The sequence below is a fragment of the Nilaparvata lugens genome, chromosome 6 (assembly GCF_014356525.2).
Source record: "Nilaparvata lugens isolate BPH chromosome 6, ASM1435652v1, whole genome shotgun sequence".
NCBI classification, from domain to species: Eukaryota; Metazoa; Arthropoda; class Insecta; order Hemiptera; family Delphacidae; genus Nilaparvata; species Nilaparvata lugens.
In genome coordinates, this window is record NC_052509.1 from 40,980,403 (window position 1) to 41,002,684 (window position 22,282).

Below are 22,282 nucleotides of genomic sequence, written 5' to 3' on the forward strand. Positions count from 1 at the left end.
ATAATTTCAATAGAATAGTGAAATAAGAGCGATATTGTCAGTTCCACATGATTTATTTGAGTCATATTGGTTTAGTTAATTCGTTCAAAAAAAATTATGTGGAACTGATAACGTCGCTTTCATTTCACCTTGATATGGAGAAATTCCACAATATCTCTGTTCATACAGTAAAGTTTAAAAAATATTATTTTCTTGATTTAATTTTAATTCCAACTATATTAAGTTTTTTCATATACCTTTAGGTCTATAAGGTGTGTGGTCAACGTTTTTAATCCATGTTCTCAATTTTTAATGTTATTACAACTGTTTATTTATAAGAACTAAGAAGGACAAACAAAAAACCAATAGATGTGATAATTTTTAATGAGACTTTATTTAAAAATGAGAAAATGGGATTGATGGGCTCCCTGATTGCCACACTTCGGCAAGTTCGAGGATCCAGTATCTCTGGCAACAAGGCGTGATGGTAGAAATAAATTAACTTTTTGTCCATCTTCTCGGTCCAAAACCTGTCATTCCTCTCGATCTTTTCAATATGGATGTCTTTCTTTGTCCACACTACAAAATAACAGATTTTTTCTCAGCTACATGTAGTTGCCCTTGCACCTGAAAAATCAAGAAACAGCCCAACTTAGAAAATTCCAAACATTGTTAGGTAAACATGCACGTATGAAATTATTTATCATCCTGTAATAGTGTGAATATTGAGTGGGTATTATTGTAGTTGTTTTTGTGTATCTTATATTGTTTTTCAGGTTTTTGAACGGAAATGAACTTTGATTTTACTGTTTGTTGAACCCTGCGTTTTTAGTGTGAGAATTGACTCTGTCTTGTTTGAATTTGCTAACTTGTTTCTTAGTTGTCAAAATTAAAGCAATTTTCGGGCATTTTCCAAGTGCAGTTTCAATTTCATTTCGGAAAAGCTACTGTATTTGAAAATTGTACGAGCATTGACCTTTTTGCAGCTTTGGCTTTTCCACTGGAAGTTATGCTCAACGCTCGTGGAGGGGGAATAATTTTCAGTGAAAAGGCCACAGTTCGAATTGAGACGTAACGAAAAAACATCTAACGCAGCGTGAGCCTTGGTCCTCTGAATGGGTCTGTTGCCCATCCAGAGGGACAAATTGAAAAGTTTTTCATTATCAGTACTTTTGTTGCAGTTTGTATAGTAATCTAAAATTGATAGAATCAGTAGATGTAAAATTAAATAGTTAATTGTGTGCGTGAATTTAAGTAAAGTGTAGTAAGTTTCATAACGTCTGAGTTTATTGAGATTTGGATTATGTGTTCTCAAAAGTAAAGTGTAGATGCTGTTAAAATGGTGAGTGCCAAACTCTTGTTGTTTTCATATTATAGCTCAAAATTTAATTTCATAGAATGACCGAGGCCCAAATTTAAATGCAGCAAGTTAGCAGGTTCCCAAAATGGATAGATTAAAAATTGAGTATGTCTTCTTGACCTGAATCGATTGCTGAATAACTTTGTTTTGTTTGAAAATTTGCCATGTTACCTGACTTTTATTAATTCGTTCTATATATTTAGAGTTCAATAAACCTAAAGTTGAATTTTATTAGTATTTTTTATTGAAGTTCCTGACTCGTAGTTGCTAGTTGCTAAAATAGATGACAATTAGTTAATGATGATAATCTGTGCATTTGAATGAACGAATCCACTAAAAGCTCCCAACCAATCAAGGATTCAAATACCGGTAGATGATTAATTGATAGCAGTAAACTTTAGTAAATATTATAGAAAATAAGAAACAACCCCCCCTCCGTTTACAATCATATGGTATCATGTGGGGCTACTAATTTTTTAAATGAATCAGCCAGTACCTTATTGAATCTTGTTATTTAGGCTTGCTCAACATTTTTCGAAAAATACTGTCACTTTCAAATGTCAATTCAATGAATTAAACCATAGAGAAACAATAGCATATTTTACACTATTATTTCTCTATGATTAAACGTAGACAAACTAGGATAATAGTTATTCATCCTTGGTGAAACAATTGATAACTTCGCCGTCTGTCGATAACTGAAGATGGGAGTGCCTGAGTAGGAGTGAGCCAGAATTATGTTCAGCTGTTGAACTATTGCAATTAATCACTTTATCCCATGAGTTTATCAATCAGTTTATCTTGCAATATTGATTAACAAAATATCGGGGCACCGAGCTTCGCTCGTTATTTATTTATTTATTGATAAACAGAACTCGATTCTTTAAAATGATTGGGGAAGGACTAACAGGGATAGCCCAAAACTGTTTCTTCCCCGAATTTTGATTTATACATTATAAATACTCCAAAAAGTAGGTTATGTTCCATACACTTGAATTCTGGTCAAATTTTCAGTTCAAATATTTGAAAACATAAACGTTCTAATTTAGATTGTTTACAAACCTAATTGAATAACAAAATAACACTCACTGATTACTTAGAACTGTAAAATTATGATTAACTTTGAATATTATGATATACCATCTCATGTCAACAAATCAGATTATTTTGATCAAGTCAATTGAAATTTCTAGATTTCTCGCGAGATACGGTAAGCTAATTGATTACACAGCTGATCTTCCACACAGGCACACGCATCTTCTGTTATCGACAGACGACGAAATTATCATCTATTTTTCCAAGGATGAATTATCCTTTTCATGTCCTTCAGCGAGTTTTCCCAGGGATGAGACCTAGTGCAATCGAATTTCTATATCATAAACCTACTATGTTCAAAATTTCGTGAAAATCGTTAGAGCCGTTTTCGAAATCTGTTGAACATAAATAACCAGATATAAAAATACATAAATTGCTCGCTTAATATAATAGGATATCTGATTTGTTGATATGACCAACGATATGATTTTATTCAAGATCCAACCTTTTTTTATTAAAATTGAAGTACCTTTATCAATATTTTCAAAGTCAATCATTGTTTTACAGTTTTAAGTGGTTAGTGAGTGTTATTTTGTTATTCAATTTGGTTTGTAAAAACTCGAAATCGAACTTTCCTGATTTCAAATTTTTGGACTGATAATTGAACCTAAATTCAAAAATGTATGGAACACAACCTACTTTTTGGACTACCTTATTTATATTGTATATACTGATATACATCAATATTTGGGGAGAAACAGGTTTGGGCAAGAATTGTGTTCTGTGAATCAATAAATGAATATTATAAACTATGCGTTTATGTACTCCAGAGCGAAGCTTGGAGCCCCGATATTGAATAGAATAGAATAGAATAGAATAGAATATCTTTATTAGCCTCAATAGTACATCACAATTTGACATATAGGCCAGTCAACACAATACAATACAGCACAATAAAAACGGGCAATAAACCACCACAATAAACAGTCACAGTAGTACATTGGATTGAAATTCAAATATACATTACATACAGTTCATAATATACAACAATACACATCATTCAAAAATATACATTATTTTTAATTCATTTCAAAATCCCTTGGATATAATTTTTTCTCCATATATTCTTTGACGGAGTAGAAGGGATTATCTAAGAGAAATTTTTCTAGCACATTTCTAAACCTTTTGTAATTAAGTTGTCTTATTTCAAAGGGCAGTCTATTCATAATTTTGATTGCGGCATTAGTGGGGCTTTGATCTGTCTTGTGGAGTCTGCTTCTTGCTAAATTCAAAGATTGACTTGTTCGAGTATTATGTGTGTGTGTAGCACTTCTCAACTCCATTTTATCGGGATTAGCTTTCAAGAACAGTAAACATTGTAATATGTATAATGAAAAGAGTGTTGATATACGCAATCCCTTAAAAATTTCTCTACAATGTTCACGAAATGGAGCTTTGGCAATGACTCTGACAGCCTTTTTCTGCAACAAAAAGATATCATGCGCTTGTGCTGCACAACCCCAGACTATTAGGCCATATTGGATATGCGACTGAAAAATGCCAAAATAGGCCTGACGAATGCCATCCTGGTCCAGCTCACCACAAAGACGTTTGAGGGCAAATACACTGCTGCTCAACTTATTTTTCAGACTGGCAATGTGATGGGTCCAAGTTAGAGTAGGGTCTACAATGATTCCCAAAAATTTCTGAGCCTTATTATTTGTGCTATTGGAAGCAGATCTACTTTTAAGCCCAAACGTGATTGTTGTTGTTTTATCTGCATTGAGAAGCAGCTCATTCGCATTCAACCACGTTTGAACTACCTTCAATTAGATTCAGAAAGTGCCACAGCCTGAGTGTCATCTGAATGCCTATTGAGAACTGTGGTGTCATCTGCATATAAGACTATTTTCGATGGGACATTGATGCTCAAATCATCAATCATAATAAGAAAGAGCAAAGGACCCAGGACCGAGCCCTGAGGTACTCCACACTTAACAGACAAAGTACCCGAGCTTTTACCATCCACACATACATATTGAGTTCTGCCCTGCAAATAGCTGGAGAATAAATCCAGTGCTAATCCTTCAATCTGTAAGTGCTTCAATTTTGCTAACAGGATGTCATGTGAAACACATTCAAAAGCTCTACTGAGGTCGCAGAATGATACAGCAGCAGAACATTTCTCCTCAAAACAGTCCAGAATTTCCTCCACCAATTTAATCAGAGCATGGGTGGTTGATAGGCCTTTTCGGAACCGAACTGAGTCTTACAGAGCAAGTCATTCTCCTCCAAAAATTTGCAAAATTGCTTTCCAAGCAGAATTTCTATTATTTTCGAAAAAATAGGAACTATAGCAATGGGCCTGAAGTTTGTAATATCTTCATGTTTACCCTTCTTGAAAACGGTATTACTTTAGTGATTTTGAGTGAGGTGGGAAATTTCCCTTCCGCAATGACTTTATTTACAAGGCATGTGAACGGGGTTAGAATACAATTGATAATATTCTTTATTAGAGCATTGGACAGTCCATAGTGGTCCTTACTATTCTTTGTAGACATATGCTTTACAACTTCCAAGATACAATTTTCTGTTACAGGTTTGAATCGGAACTTCTTAATATTTTCAGGAATATTTTTCTTTTCTAATAGTTCAGCCGATGTTACTCTATAGTTTTTAACAAGTTTTTTCTTAATTTCTTCAGCTGTATTTACAAAAAAGCTATTAAAATTATCAGGAGATATATTTATTTGCGGTAACTCCTCTCTTTTTGTTTTACTTTTATTTACAATGTTCCACAACATTTTGACTTATTTTCAGAATTTTCTATAATATTTCTGTTTGCTACTTTCTTTGCTTCTCTTATCATTAGTCTATAGGAACTTTTTTCTCTAATATACATATATCTATAATCTAAGTGTGTTTTAGAAAGAAAATACAGAAAGTCCAACCTATTTTTCTGCTCTTTCAGCTCCGGAGTGAACCAATAATTGATTTTATTATAAGAATGCCTAGCGGTTCTTGAGTTAGAATTAATTTTTTTGATCATGTTGAAACTCAGATCATAATAATATATAACTGTATTCAAAAATACATCAAAGCTCGTATCAACATCACTATCATAAATAGAAACTGACCAACCTTCCTTTAACAGGTGGCATCTAAATACATTAATATTACTTTCATTTATTTTAGTGACTTTTCTATAAATCTTACTCGAGGACAACAAGCTTTTTTGAGATTTATTGAATTTTACTGAGATAAGCTGTCCTAAGTGGTCGCTGACATGGCAGTTGCTTATTTCTACACTCAAACTGTCTTGGAAGCTGGATGAGAAAACATTATCAAGACAATTGGCCCCCCTAGTCGGCTCATAAACCCTCATTTCAAAGCCATACATACTACACAAATTAACAAAGTGATCTGCCTGTTTGTCATTTGCATTGAAACGTAAGTTGAAGTCCCCACAAACTATTGACTTTCGGTTTCTCTTATTCAAGTAACTAAGAGCTAATTCCATTATTTTACAAAACATTTCAAAAGTACCTTGAGGACTACGATATACAGTAATGACCATAGTATCAATATTTGAGAATTCTACACCTGCTAATTCGCAGTCCAGCTCTACAGAAATGTTATTTATATATTTTAATAATCTATACTGTGAAGGTCTATATTTTGAATAAATGGCTACCCCACCATGCATTCGTGTTGTGCGGCAGTAACCAGTAACTAATTGAAGTTCTTTTAGATTAGAATTTACTTCCAGTTCAACCTCAGTCATCCAATGCTCAGTAAGACATAAAATATCTAGTTTCTTATCCACAATGATTTGTTCAATTAAACCTATTTTATTAGATAGACTCTGTACATTCTGGTGGAGAATATTTATATTACCGCTAGCTGAATCGCATTTAAAACTTTTTCCTTTTATAATTGCCCCTGTAACTGTTTTACTGCTAGGTGTTGTATCCCCTATATCAGTACATAAAAACGTTGACGTGTCAACAAGAGTCACATTTTGAACAGATTTAGTATTCTGTTTAGTATGCTGCTTAAATGAATAATTCTTATTACAGTTGTCAAAACACATGCAAACACATCCTGAACACCTTTTAGACTGTAAACACATTCTAAGCTCTAAATTGTTTTGATCGTGTTGATCAGTTATAGAGAGTTGTCTAAAAAAATACCATCGTAATGTGATTGAGCAGTTGTAAAGTTCACAATTGAAGAGTCAGAAGATTTCTGACTTCCAACAGAAGATTGATCCCTAAGTGGCAAGTTTTTAAGTTTTTACTGTCATAAATAAAATTATTTTTCTCATCTCACGTTTGTTTCATGGCGGTTTTGAAATTTTCCGTTATTGTGGGTTAGATATATCAAAAATCACCTACGTTTCCACAACGTAGTTTTTCCAAGCAGAATGATTTCACTTTGATCATATTAACAAACATAAAAACATACATACCGAAATACCTCGCTCGAGATAATACGAACTGAGTATATAATTATATTTACATAATAACAATATTAATTATTCAAAGCATGATTTGCTTCATATTATAGTAGGCTTAAAGTACGTGACATTTTATTTATCTAATTATATGAAATGAAATCAACTAACCTTCTACGTCTGTTAGCATGAAATTCTGGTGGTAGCCGCCTTTTCATTCTCCTGGCTGAAAGAACCAACTTCATCTTTCCCTCCACTGTATGTCTTGAATCCATTTTACCGGCCGAAAATGCCAGAGAAATATATATAATACGGAAATCTGAATTATATAGGAAGTGCGTCTGGAAATACTATGTCCTAGGACTAGCCACGATCACTGTCAATATGACAACAAGTGAACAAGCTGAAGAACTAAGGAAAGTTGTGACCAGCCTGAGCACTAAGAATGAAGGCTGACTTGAGGGTGGGGTGGTGGGTGAGTGACTTGTGTGTTTAGGGGTGGTGCCTGAGTGACGTGTGGATGGGGTGGAGGGTAGGAGCGCATAAAAAATCATAGAGATAAAGCTTGTGAATATGATTCCGATGGAACCACTGGTTCGATCTTCAAGCTGAAAAATGATAAACATTTTTTATCATCAAATCTTCAAAATGACTACCTGTTTTTCTTGAAAAAATTGTTCCCTTTGAAATTAAGAAATTTATTTTTGTTTAAATAAAACATAAAAATAAATCGACATGGTAGCGGCATGGAGATAGATATTACAAGAATAAATCAGTTTTCAAAACAAGTTTTACTCTAATAATGAGCGAGTAATAGCATGAAGTATTTCGCATGATTTTAAAGCGCTACGTGGTGGCAATTTTTGAACTATGGCCTGCGGTGTTTCGCCTTAAAAGCTTACCGAGTTGAAAGCAGAGAAAAGTCGGGAGAAAAAATAATAAGCTACATCAAGTTATCAACATTGCATAGCTCATTGATTGCAATTAATAGTCCACACGACAGCTGATTTTTTACCAAATTACAATGGGATATTAATTGCATGCAAGTAATAATCCACTCAACAGCTGATTTATGATGGCTATTGTCTGATTTTTAAGGTAATATTGGCGTTCGAAAGAGACTTCTTTTCCTTTTGTATTATCCTTAAAATGCCAAATTTCAAAAAACCTTGTATAAACGTCGACGCACAATTTAAAGATAACATACCTGTCAAATTTCATGAAAATCTATTGCCGCGTTTCACTGTAAATGAGAAACATATAAACAAAATTATAAACATATTTTCAGATTCATCTTGCAATTCTCGAAGCAATGCAACGTGAGAAAATTTGTGTCTTTTTAACAACCAGTCCCTACTCCAACGTGAACGATGAACTCTACCTTTCTTCCTATTTTTTACACACAAAACAAAGTGGCCAAAAGTACTATCTCTTCCATAGTTGATGACGAACTGAGCTTGTGAGCACAAAAATAGGAAAACGGACGACATAAGACGTGTGGACGCAATTTTACATCCGTCTTTTGCTTGAACCAAACGATCAGTCTTTTGCTTGAGCAAAAGACTGATGGTAAACTTGAGCGTCTGGACCCGGCTTAAATTCTAACATTAATTATAGATTCAAGTTTCCCTGTACATTGTCTGTGACAAAAATTTTAACGGTAAATGGGTTATAATTTATTTGTAGGATATTATTCGGTGTATTATTTTTGTATTTCAGAACAGCATCTATTCTTACAATGGACCGGTGTCCCTTCACGGAAAATATATACTTGTCCATCAACCAAGTCTAAAACTCTCCAAAATTGTGAGTATTTTTGTAAAAAATGTAATTTTGGGAACGGAAGTTAATAAAACGTTTTTGGTATTAAAAAACTTTTAAATGCAGATCTTCTAAACTTGAAAATTATTATTTAATTTATTTTGGCTAAAATATAAAAAATCAAGCGTCCATCGAACATTAGTTTTATAAATTCATTCAATTGCTATTACTGAAATAGGAAATGTAACAGGATAGTTCATTAAGTTGATGATGATGCATACATAAGCTCCAGGCTGGATGGGGTAATTGGGAAGTTGATGAGTGAGTTCAAGTTGTATAATAATAGTCAAGATGATGAAGACAATGATGAAAAAATTGAATAATACACTTCGAAATAGAATGTGATCTAGAATATAGAGTTAGAGATCTAGTTCTTGAATAACAATAACAACCACACAAAAACTCTATAAATATTCGAAATTGAGATGAAATAGATTTGAATTACCTAGCATGAGTTGATACGAGGTATCTCCTCTCATACCATTTAATCCAAATACAATGTTTTACTCACTGCCACATAAAAATATATTCTATAAGTTACTCCATGTACTGTTTTCTATAATTTTATTGCAGGTTTGGTTTGATATTTGTACTGTGGCTGACGTCTGGAAGAATGCAATTGCCTCAATCAACACTTGGCCATCAAGCACTGCCTTCACAGAAACATTCAAGTATGATGTGGTGGATATTACCAGAGAGGCATTGCGCTTGTTAATTGATGAATCGTATGAGAGAATTGTTAGCTATGTGGATGCCAAAAACATTCCACTCTACAAGTGAGTCAGATGTATAATTATTATTGTATTAATATTTTAGTGGTGAAAATAGTTTTATGGCGTAAGCAGAAAATGTTATCTATTTACAAATACATAATTTGTAAGTCTGAATTCATAGATACCTACATGATATACATAATGAATATGTAGAGCACATTATTTTGTTAGAACGTATGTACATAATTCAGAATATGTACTGATTGTAATTACATCAATTTTACATAGGATTCTAGGTAACATGTCTCATTTTTCAAATAGTTTGTCTAATTTTGTAAATTTTTAAAACTTTATCGAAAAACCTTTCTTTACAGAAATGAAACCGTAATATTCCTGTCACTAATGCAAAGTATGATCGAATTGCTATCTTCCCATGAAAAGTTCTTACTACAGAATTGGATAAATGCATCTAAAAATTTGTCTTCAACAGCTGAGGTAACAAAATTATATTCCATTAATAGCCATATATTTCCATAAATTAAATTATATTTTGACCATATTTTAAAATACCAACAGGTTCTATGAGGAACCTCCGATCGCATATCACAGAGAAGTGGTAGGGGGATGATGTTCACAGAGCTGAACAGTGTCCTCTCCCCACCAAACGCTCTGTGATCGGTGCGGCCAGATCGTAAATTGTTGTCGAGTTATAAACCCAGGAACTTGACCGCCTCAAAAAAGTCTTCCACCAAGTGCTAGTAGCACAGCGCTATTCATTTTTGGCAAGCAAAGAGCTATAGTTCAGCACAAATCTACCAAATAATGAGTATAGGTTACGAAGAAAATCTTACGAATGATGATGTGCGTAAATGGTGTCGGAAATTTGAAGACGTCAGTTGAAATGACTTTTGAAATTGTTGTGATCCATGACAATTTGTCCTCACCACAAATAAGATATTTTCGATCACCAGCCTTACAAACCTGACTTGAAACTTTTTCCCAAACTCAAAAAATGACTTGGTGGGCAGCGCTTCCAATTTAATGAGCAACTTCAAAACAATGTCTTAGCCTACTCAACTCACTTGGCGCCAAATTTTATGAAGAGGAGTTACGATATGCTGGTCTACTGGTATAAGAATAAGAATAAGAATGCTTTTATTCCTTTGAGCACATAAAAAATGGCAATTGGAAACGTCAATACAATATAACACTAATTATAATTAAAATACATTGGTAAAAATACAATTACTATAAAATAACTTGGAAACACATGTGTAAAATGAAGTGATTTTATATAATCATACACAGGAAATAATAGGAAACCATGGTCAGCCTTGTGGAAAATAGAAAAATCGATAAGCTCAATATGGCCATCCTAGACTTAAACTGAGTTGAAAAATTAAAGCTTGAAAAAGTTGTCCATTCTCATCTGGAAGAAGTCATCAAAAGAATATAGAGGGTTTTGCAAAAGAATGCCCTCCAGTTCAGATTTAAATCTGGACTCCTGCAAAACCCTTGCCGAGCATGGCAGCACATTAAAAAGCTTAAGGGAAATGTGCTTGGGACTTTTTAAAATCTTCCCCAACCTAGAATAAGGAACATCAATTTTATATCTGTTTCTTGTACTATAACTGTGCACTTCATCTCTGCAAAGGAAACTGTCTATTCTCCTCTTCACACTCATTAGAAGCCTAAATGCTACCATGCTATACACTGTCATAATTTTCTCCTTAATGAAGAGAGGCTTGCAATGTTCAAGATAAGCGGCACCGGAGATTATCCTGATAGCTTTCTTTTGCAAAAGGAGTACCTTTTGGACATCTGGGGCACAGCCCCACAGTTCCAGACCGTAAACAAAGACACTTTGAAAAAACGCAAAGTAACATGACCTCAGGTACTTTTTGGGGACTGATTCCCTTAGACTACGAAGCAAGTATATGGATCTAGAGAGTTTAGAGCATACACTATCTATGTGCTCACTCCAAGAAAGCTTTCGGTCAAGTGTGAGACCAAGAAGCCTGCCACTTCCTGCACCCTCAGCGACCTCAGTGATTTGTCTCAGTGCAAGCACCAACAACTGAGTTTTATCTCTATTCAGAAGCAAACCATTTGCACAGAACCACACTGCAGCCTCATCCTGACACTTGATCATTTTCTGCTGAAGAGCATTCAAGTCCCTATCCACAGTTACCATGGATGAGTCATCAGCATAACAGACGACTTTAGAACCAATACTGTACTCAATATCGTTCATCATGATTATAAAGAGTAGAGGCCCAAGAATGGATCCTTGAGGAACTCCATGAGGAACAGATAGAGGACTTGAGAGACTGGAGTTCACACACACAGTCTGACTTCTATCTCTCAAATATGATTGAAGAAATTCTAGAGCCTTGTTACGTACACCAAGATGATGGAGTTTTTTCGCTAAGATATTATGATCAACAACATCAAAAGCTCGACTCAGATCGAAAAGTACAACACCTGTGTAGTTTTTACTGTCAAAATTTTTTTCAACTTCGGCCACAACTGAAGTGACTGCATCAGTAGTAGATTTTCCTCGCCTAAAACCAAACTGTGAAGTGGACAACAGACTATTTCTCTCAAGGAACTCGTACAATTGATTAGCAACAGCATATTCCAATATCTTACTGAAAATAGGTGGGATGGATATGGGTCTGAAATTTTTGGGTGAATTTTTGCAACCTTTTTTATGAATAGGCACTGTTCTGGAATGCTTGAGTATCCGTGGAAAAACGGACTCTCTAATGCAGGCATTGAAACAAAAAGTTAATGGTTCCAAAATAACATTTATGACAGTTTTTATCATAGAGCTGGAATGATCATAAATATCTTTACTGATAGATGACCTAATTTTGGATACTATATCTGCAATTTCTTTAGATGACAATTCCCTCAGACCAAACTCAAACTTGGATCCGGGAGAAGACGCTAAAAGCTCCTCAGCTGACACATTAGCTGGTTCAATTGCTTCCCGCATTTCAGAGACAGTATTTACAAAGAAATTATTGAAATCGGAGGAAACCAATGTTGAATTTGACAGAGGTGGTTTGGAACTTTTTCTAATTATTTTCCAAGCAGCTACACATTTATTTTTGGCTGATTCAATGAAGTTGGCATTGCATTTTAGTTGTGTCATCTTCAACTCATATTTGTACAGTCTTTTTAATTTATTATACGTTAATCTGGCTGAGTCTGTCCTGTCTTTTTTAAATTTGTCATATGCAATCAGCACATAACATCTCAAACTTTCCATAGCAGGTGAAGAAAGGTAAGATTTCTTTCTTTTTAAATTATTAGATCTCAGACTAGAATTAACAAAAGGGAAAGACTGTAGGAACAATTCCTGAAATCTGTCAAAAAATGCATTGAAGTTTTCTTCAGCGTTTCCGTATGTAATAATTTTGGACCAGTCAACTGAACTCAATCGCGAGCAGAAGCTTTCAATTCCAGACAAAGTAATTGGTCTCAATTTCCGTTTATGAGGAATATTAAAGGGTTGTTCATGTGGATACATCAAAAAATCCAATTTCAGATGAAAACACACTGCATCATGATCACCCAAAGCAACTGGTTCCACCTTCACCGAGAAAGATTCCGAGCTCAAGTTTGTCGCAATGTTGTCCAATGCTGAGTCAAGTCTAGTAGACTCGAAATTTGTGAGAGTTAGGTTAATACACTTCAAGAGATTAATCAAGTCAGACGTTTCAGAGTTTGCAGACAAAACATTCACATTAAAATCCCCTCCTACTATAAAATTATATCTATTTTTATATTTAACTCTCAAATATACAATAAGTTTTTCTAAAGCTTCAAGGAAGAGATTCAGATTGCCTCTCGGTGATCTATAAATAGCTATTATTATAATATTTAGTTTTTTCATAATTATCCCGGCAAATTCATGATGGATTTCACAGTTATATGCAGTCACATCTATTACCTTGATTTGATCAGCATGCTTATTTGCCACAAAAATGACGACTCCACCATTCCTCGCCTCACTTCTGCAGAAAGCAGATACAAGTGAAAACTCGTGTATTTTAACCAACTCTAAAGTGTTTGCCCTCAACCAATGCTCAGATATACAAAGCACATCAAAATTATGTTTATTGTTCAACATATTGATTTCATTAATTTTGTTCCCAATGCTTTGTACGTTACAAAAGAATAGTGAAAAATTATTTTTACTACAGTGATCATCTAAATTGAATTGTTCAGGACCGGGAACTGAGACAAGCCTAAAAAATTCATAGATTGAGAAGAAGCTGACATATTTGAGAAATTTTGATTTGAATGTAGGATAGGAGTACGAACAGTCACATTGGGAGTCAGGAAAAGAGATTTTGGAATCATCGTGGGCGTATCAGTTACATATTGTATAGCTGGAGAACAGCAAGCATTGAGATTAGGTTTATCCAATAGCACTTCAGTTCTTAACGATGCGAGATCGGCACCAAATAAGTCTCTCACATATCTCGCAAGCCGTTTGACCATGATCCTCTTCCCTCGTCGGTTGAGATGAAGCCCATGCCTCGTAAAGTGGAATCTTTTCAGGAACGTGTTTATATCCATGAAGTGAATGTTGAGTCCTCCTGTATAGTTTTTCACCGCTCTTGATAGGTAGGCGTTGGCGTAGCTGATATTCTCATTGAGGGCAGGATCGTCGTACCTGTAGGGCACACTGCATACCAGGATATTAGTTTTTAGATCCACATTAGTAAGAGATCGCATTGCTTGGTCCAATGTCAGTTGAAAAGGTTCGTTACGATGGAGGTCATTTGAACCCGCCGATAAAATGACACAGTCATCTTCTGTAAAATCTTTGACTATGTCAAGACCTTGCTGAATAACGTGCTTCAACTTTGCACTAGCTTTAGTACTTACTAAAACTTCCAATACATCTCCAAATTCACTCGTAAAATTACAGAATTGCTTTCCCTGACTATCTGCTAGAATTGTGACTCTTTTTTTCTTTTTGGAAGTAAGCTCGCCACCGTTATAATGAGTCTTTGGTTTCCTTTGAGTTGAGGGGGGTTGATGAACCTGAGCTATCACCTGTATTTTTTGTGGTATCAAAGGTGACGATGTATTTGAAGAGAGCACCGAAAATCGGTTTACTGTTTCTATGGATCTGACCTGTCTGTGTTCATTTCTTAGTTTAATCGTTTTTCTAGGTGTAACAAAGTCCGTAAACTCAATAGAATTTCGCTCCGAATTTAGTTTTTCTCTGTTGAGAATACTATTTTGCTCAGCTTGAATTATGTCTATGATAGCATTCTTACTCTTCAACTCTTCATTCAAAGCAAGCCTGGATGCCTCCAGACATTTAATTCGAGATTTAAGGAAATTTATTTCCTCCTCTGCTTTCTCCTCATTGATTAATGAATCCTCGAAACATGCTCTTCTTCTATTTCTTTCATCACTCACGAGCTTAGATAATTGTTTATTTTCCTCTGCTATCTCTGTCAGATTGTTTCTCAGCTCATAGTTGTCCGTTAAAGCATTGTCCAGTTTATTTAGGACTCCGATTATATCCGGAATCAAGTCAATAATTGCGTCATTTGAGTATTTTTCGGCAATGTAAGAGAGTGTTCCCCTAGTACTCACAGCCAATTCAACTACATCATCATTAACGAGGCCACCGTTTAAATTATCCAGGTCAGATTTAACATCGCGAATTAAGTTCTCGTGTTTTCGCCGGGTCATACGTTTATTCATTTCTGATAGGGGCGTATAAGGTATGTTATGAGAGAGTACAGCTATAAAGGAAGAGCAGAAAGGAAATCGGATATTGCCAAGAGAGCTATCGAGGCTGGAAGCAAAGGAAGCTCCTGAATATGGATAGGTCAATAATATTTGTTAGATTTAAAACTGCCGCTTGATTGAAAGCGAAAGGTTGACCAATGATAGAAGAGGCCGGTGTCAACTATCAATGCGCTGAAGGACGCTATAGTTCTGTTAAGGTGTTGACGTTGAGGTTCTTGTTTACGTCCGACGGTAGATCTTGTCTTAGTATGAAAAAGAAGATAAGGAGAGTGACGTTGTAAGATTGATTAATCAGTCAGCTGGTTAGCCCTCACAATAACAGAATAACGGACCAGGAGACGATACTGCTCTGAATTGTTCCGAAATTCGAAACACAGCTGACAGCGATTTCAAGAATGAACCATACAACACTTAATAATTTAACCTCACAAATGTGTCACCCTAGAGGTTGTAACGTTTCTATTGTAAATTACTCACTTCTTCAGACACTTCCTAGGTATGTAATCGTTGCACAGATATGTAATGTAACAGAACTGAGTGAATCAATAACTTATCGAATTCAATTTACACTAATTTTTAACATAATTGAGCAGAGCTAAACACAAGTTAAAATTTATGTTATGGTGTTCCTTGTTCCTTCCTATGACAAATGCCTCAATCTTCATGGCGATTATGTTGAAGAAGAATAATAAGTGTAAGTAACATCAAGTGATAGCATTTTATCAATAGAATCAATATTTGCTACGTAAATACTGATTCTTTAAATTTGAATATTTCAAACTACAAGCTTCAAATGCTCTGAAGTGGACTGTATAAAACGAATCAAATCTTTGTGCTGAATAATATATCCATTCAGGAAAACTACATACAAAGAACATAGAAAATCAGAAAATGTACTCACCAAATCCCAAATCCAACATTTTGCGAATCGAATTGTTTCCCTACTTATATTTGAGGTAAAAGGTGGACAGTTGGATAGGATAGATGAAAGGAAAATATAGGTGAAATTATGTAAATCGAAAGTGCGACTATTAAAGTTGGTTCCTTGCTGTTTTCCCGTTCTGAGATTACTGTCTGGATATATAAAACTATGACTTGACTATTGATAAAAACAAAAACTAAAAATTGAGTTCTGGCATTCACTTTTCACTAATACGAAACATGAGTAACTTTTCACGTAAAACGAAAATTTAATTTATGTACACGAATAAATTAATGTATAGGCCGAATTTCCTATAATATTAAACGACACGAATATTTAGGCAGATTCAGGACGAATTTCCTGAATCTTAAAGCCTCGAGAGTGAGTATACGAAAGATGAGCTGTACGAAAGCTAAATTCACACTGACTGGCAAACAATTTTGTAACCGGCCTTTTCAAACGACTATTTTTCAACCGCTCAAGTGCAACTCGCACTTGTCCATCAGCTCCAGTGAAAACCTCTACCACAATACCAATAGGCCACTGCAACGGTGGTAAGTTAGGCTGGTCGACAATTACTACGGTACCAATGGTGTGAGGGGGCAATGACTTAGTCCATTTTTTCCGTGTTTGTAGCTCATGTAAATATTCCACTCTCCCCCTGTTCCTGAATGATTGCACTAACTGATCAATTAATTCATGTCGTGTGAGACGATTTACTGGAATATCAGTTACATCTCTCATAGGGAATGCTTTCAATGGCGTCAAGTTCAAAAAATGAACAGTTGTCAGTGCGAGAGGTTCGCGCATATCTTCACTTAATGGACACAACGGCCTGGAATTCAAGACGGCTTCAACTTGCACTAACACTGTATTCAACTCTTCATAAGTGAGTAGTTGAGTACCGATCACTCGGAACAAATGCGATTTGACATTGACTTCCCAAATCCCGCCAAAATGGGGAGATCCAGGAGGGATAAACTTCCAATCTATACGATACTCCGCCAATTCGTTTATGAGAGAGTTTTGAAATTCAGTCGAATTCAATAACTGCGATAATTTTTGTAACGGTTCATAGGCACCGACAAAATTAGTGCCACAGTTAGAGTAAATAACCCTACAAGGGCCTCGACGAGAAAGGAAACGGCGAAATGCTGATAAAAACATAGCTGTTGATAGATCTGAAACTAATTCAATATGAACAGACTGATTAGGATTCACAGAAAAACAGAATGAATCTCTACCAGGTTGCCATTTCAAACCAAGGACAGCTAACAGATTTCCCAACTCGAAATCTTTGGACACAGCCGATTTTTCATTTTCGGAGAAATTCATCATTAATTATTCATGTGAGTTGGAGCTCCATTTCGTAAGTTCAAACTTCCCTCTCTTGAACAATTCTTTGGCTTGACTACAAGGTCTATTTGCTTCACTTAAAGAAGACGTGCTTGTCACAAAATCGTCCATAAACATTGCCCAGGAAGATGAGCTTTAGCATAAGGGAAACTTTCTCCCTCCTCTTGAATTAGTTGATGAACAGCTCTGAGAGCTAGAAACGGTGACTCACTCAAACCGAAGACGACAGTTTTTAATTCAAAAATTTGTATGTTTGTATGGGATCATTAGACGAAAATCTCCATAACAAACGCTGAAATTTTCGACATGATTCATCGACAAGAATCTGTCTGTACATCTGCTTTATATCAGCAGTAATGGCGATGGAAAACAACCGAAAATTAACTAATAAAACGAAAATATCAGTTTGCAATTTGGGTCCGACAATTCATTCAATGACACACCAGTAGTAGTTTTTGCGCCTGCGAAAACGATGCGCAAAGGCGTCGACTGACTCTGAGTTTTGATTACAGCGTGATGAGGTATAAAATAATCAATCTTATCATTCTGATTTTCGACCAATCCCATGTGACCTTGCTCAAGATAGTCCAAGATTACATCATGATAGGCTAAACGCATATTTGGATCCCACATGAGTCGTTTCTCCAAACTGATGAGCCGGCGTTCTGACATAGCATATGAATACTAGACAAGACAATCAGGAGATTTAGAGAACGATAGTGAAACAACAAACCTCCCTGAGTCTTGTCGCCGAACGGTCGAAGTAAAGTTGTTCTCACATTCCAGTTCCTCCTCCGTGAGTTTTTTTCTTAAATCCGGAATGTTTTCAACTTCCCAAAATTTTCGAACTAAACTATCCAACGATGAGGTGGGTGAGACAAGTCATCAGACACGTTGAATGTTCAAATGATTGAGATAAAATAGGAGCTCTACCCATCAAAATGCAACCGGTGGAGGTATTTTTAACCCTACACCACACCTGACATCATTTCTGTAACCGGTGACATATTTGTCTCTATTTAGTTTAATCTTCCAAAATATGAAATATATAAGAATACATGTGGTTCGATAGTCATTCTTGCAGACTATACCACCGCTGGCCACCAATGTAAACGGAGGGGGGTTGTTTCTTCTCTTCTATAATATTTACCAAAATTATGCTATCAAATCTCTATTTGAATCCTTGATTGGTTGGGAGCTTTTAGTGGATTCGTTCATTCAAAAGCACAGATTATCATCATTGTCACATATTCTAGCAAACATAGTAACTACTAGCCAGGAACTTTAATGAAAAATACTTTTTAAAATTCAACCTCAGGTTTATTGAACTCTAAATAGGTAGAACGAATTAATATAAGTCAGGTAACATGTCAAATTTTCAAACAGAACAGAGTTATTCAGCAATCGATTCAGGTCAAGAAGACATACTCAATTTTTTAATCTATACATTTTGGGAACCTGCTAACTTGCTGCATTTAAATTCGGGCCTCGGTCATTCTATGTTGCTAAATTTTGAGCTACAATACGAAGACAACAAAAGTTTGGCACTCACCATTTTTACAATTTAAATTTCGACTCTTCAGAAACACATACACATACGATTTAAGAAAACTCACTATGCTGGAACTCATACGCACAAATAATTTCCTGGTTCTACTCTCACTAACAATATTAAATTTTGGTTTCTATTTAACTACATAAAAATGACTGATAACAGAAAACTTAACAAATTGTCCCTCTGAATGGGAAATGGGCCCAATCAGAGGACCGAGGCTCGCACACCGTTACATGTTTTCCCAGTTATGTCTCAATTCGAACTGTCGCCTTTTCACTGAAAATTATTCCCCCTCCACGAGCGTCGAGCATAACTTCCAGTGGAAAAGCCAAAGCTGCAAAAAGGTCAATGGTCGTACAATTCCCAAATACAGTAGCTTTTTTCGACATGAAATTGAAACTGCATTTGAAAAATGCACGAAAATTGTTTTAATTTTGACAACTGAGCAACAAGTTAGCAAATTCAAACAAGACAGAGTCAATTCACACACTGAAAACGCAGGGTTCAACAAACAGTAAAATCAAAGTTCATTCCAGTTCAAAAACGTGAAAAATAATATAAGATACCCAAAAACAACTACAATACTACCCTCTCAATATTCACACTATTACATTACCTCCTCCCCTAAAAAAGACGATTTCACCAAAATTTCATTCACCCTTAATTTGCTTTCACACTAACACTTGACACTATTATCTGGTCGACATCAAGCCTGGAGCTGGGACCTGGAACAGCCCTTCGATATGGATGGGGGTGGTCGAAGAGATGCACCCATGCACCCGACGGTAGTACCCAGACATCTCAGCCCGTGGTAGGTGGTTGACATCAGCGCAAACTGCAATACAGCTGTAGGTCAGTTCTGGCAGTCGGAAGCCAGTCAGCTGTTCGCTGGCCTCAGCGACATCAGAAAGTCAGCATCCTCCCGGAAAAGTGGACATCACATCAGCAATAGCAATGATGTCATCAGGAGTGGGGCATAGATGGAATGGCCCCATTACTGTTGCACAGTAGACAGGCCGTGATATCCCAGAAGACAAATCACTGTTTCTTCTAACTATCACTCCCTCACCCTCAACCCTCTCTCTATCACTCCTGCGCCACTCTCTCTCTCTCTCACACACACACTCTCTCTTACCCTGTTGTGTGCTGATGGGAATGATACTATTTTATATCCTTCTCAGAGAATCGAAAATTCAAATGGCATTTAATCTTTATTCTAATTATTACATTTTTCATACAAGGAAATTCGTCTTTTATATAATACTGTCATTTGATGTAAATCGATGTATAAGGTACAGTTTATAGTTCACTATATTATTATATTATCGACATTCAATATTCATTGTGATTAGTAATATTTTTCATATTCATCTTTTACCTATATTGAATTTGACTTTCCCATGCCTACATTTGTAATTTTTTTGTGTCAATTATATCCATTACTATCAACTCTTGCTTGTAATATTGTGAATTCCCTCCCCCATTCCACTGAGTAGGATTGTATAATCTAATATTGATGTAGCATCATACTGGAGAATGCGAGAGGTTGAATGTGAGAGAAGGCCGGCTGTGCAACAATACTAAAGCAGCGATTCAATTGAATCCTCTCTTATTCACTTTCTCACTATAGGACTAGATCCCTCAGAAACATACTCTCTTGTAAAATATACAATCCCCTACACTGAAATAATTTGAATCCTTCAAGTTATGTGCTTCCAACTTGAGCATACCGCCCGTTGTTCTCTCAATAATACTTATCGAACGAGCGTTAGCAAGTTCTCACTTTTTACCCAAGTTCAAAGTTGTTGCCAGTCTGTGGGTTTGTTTGTTTCTTTTTTTGAATGTACTGCAATAATTTTGGAAAGAGTTGATCGATCAGCTTCAAATTTTTAATACTCACTCTTCAAACCTTTTTACAGGTCAAGTTCGTTGAGCAACAAAATATTTTACTCACTTTTTTCAGGAAATAGAAATAACATGTCTGCCTTACTATTATCCTTCAATAACATACGCATAATATTAATTGACCGAGCGAAGTGAGGTCTAAGATTCAAGTCGACGATGTGGCGTTTCTCTTAATGTTTAAATGTTTGTAAGTTTATATGTTGCGCATTTACGACGAAACGCGGTAATAGATTTTCATGAAATTTGACAGGTATGTTCCTTTTTTGATTGCGCGTCGACGTATATACAAGGTTTTTGGAAATTTTGCATTCCAAGGATAATATAAAAGGAAAAAGGAGCCTCCTTCATATGCCAATATTAGAGTAAAAATCAGACTATAGAATTTTTTATCATAAATCAGCTGACAAGTGATTACACAGATGTGTGGAGAAGCAAGTATATTGCTGTATTTCCATAAGGTCTATAGTTTCAATCAGGTACTTGTGGATGAGAATACTGCGTGAGGTCTACTGTTTACAGAACTACTAGTAATACAAATTCTGATGGCAGTTTGCTCTGACGTTTGTATTATTAATTTTACGAATTTGAATTTTGTTTCTGAATCATTCACCCATACGGAGAAATCTATGAAGTTCTATGGATTCATATAGGCCTACAGCTTAATATTAATAGGAAAACAACTTAATGCTCCTTTTCGAAAGATAATTTGACAGTGGGCTCCACTGGGAAATCCTATTCAAATTTAAAAAAAATCTGTAGTTAGCTTCAAAATTTTGGTCTTCCATCTTGGTTCCGCCACATTGAATCTAACATTTTTATGGGAAGGTTTTAATACAAGATTCAAAAATAGAATTTCAAAAGATAATGAATGGTGGAAATCGCCCATCAATTTATATCAAACCGTTTCAAAGAATATTCACATTCTAGTGTTGAAGTTTTTGGATATCTGTGATACAGAAATATTGCTTGCCTAGAACAGGATAGATTATTCATCACATATTCTTATTATTATCGTTCCCTAACAACCTTATATTAAGCGTTTATATAGTCGCTGCTGATAGAGATTACTGTGATAGATATATAACAGAATAATACTATATAAATACTAGTAGTTGATTGATTGATTGATTGATTGAGTACTTTATTTATGTAGATTACAATATATACTGGCTTATACACTTATATACAATAGCTTACAATACAGCAAAATTATCGATGAATTTACATAATATAGACTAAGAAAATAATTATTGAACTGTATATGATATGATAAAGCAGTTTGTAATATAATAACTATAGATAATAATCATATTGTTATGCATCTACATAAATTGGCGGAGCTTTGGACATATCAATGTCCATTCTTCGGAAAGAATATTAAAAATATCCTCCC

The 22,282-nt window shown here is 35.3% G+C and overlaps 1 protein-coding gene across 4 annotated transcripts in view; it reads left to right on the forward strand.

The window, feature by feature from the left end:
* Positions 1–22,282, forward strand: part of LOC111059344 (alpha-N-acetylglucosaminidase) — a 77,985-nt gene that overhangs the window by 18,375 nt on the left and 37,328 nt on the right. For 3 of the 4 annotated variants that reach the window (XM_039430807.1, XM_039430805.1, XM_039430804.1), the window contains exons 13-15: positions 8,550–8,636; positions 9,225–9,427; positions 9,739–9,859. In XM_039430807.1, the coding sequence (XP_039286741.1) occupies positions 8,550–8,636; positions 9,225–9,427; positions 9,739–9,859 (411 nt within the window). Of the gene's footprint in view, positions 1–8,549; positions 8,637–9,224; positions 9,428–9,738; positions 9,860–19,695; positions 20,393–22,282 lie in introns of those variants that run through there. The other variant, XM_039430806.1, reaches the window with a different exon arrangement.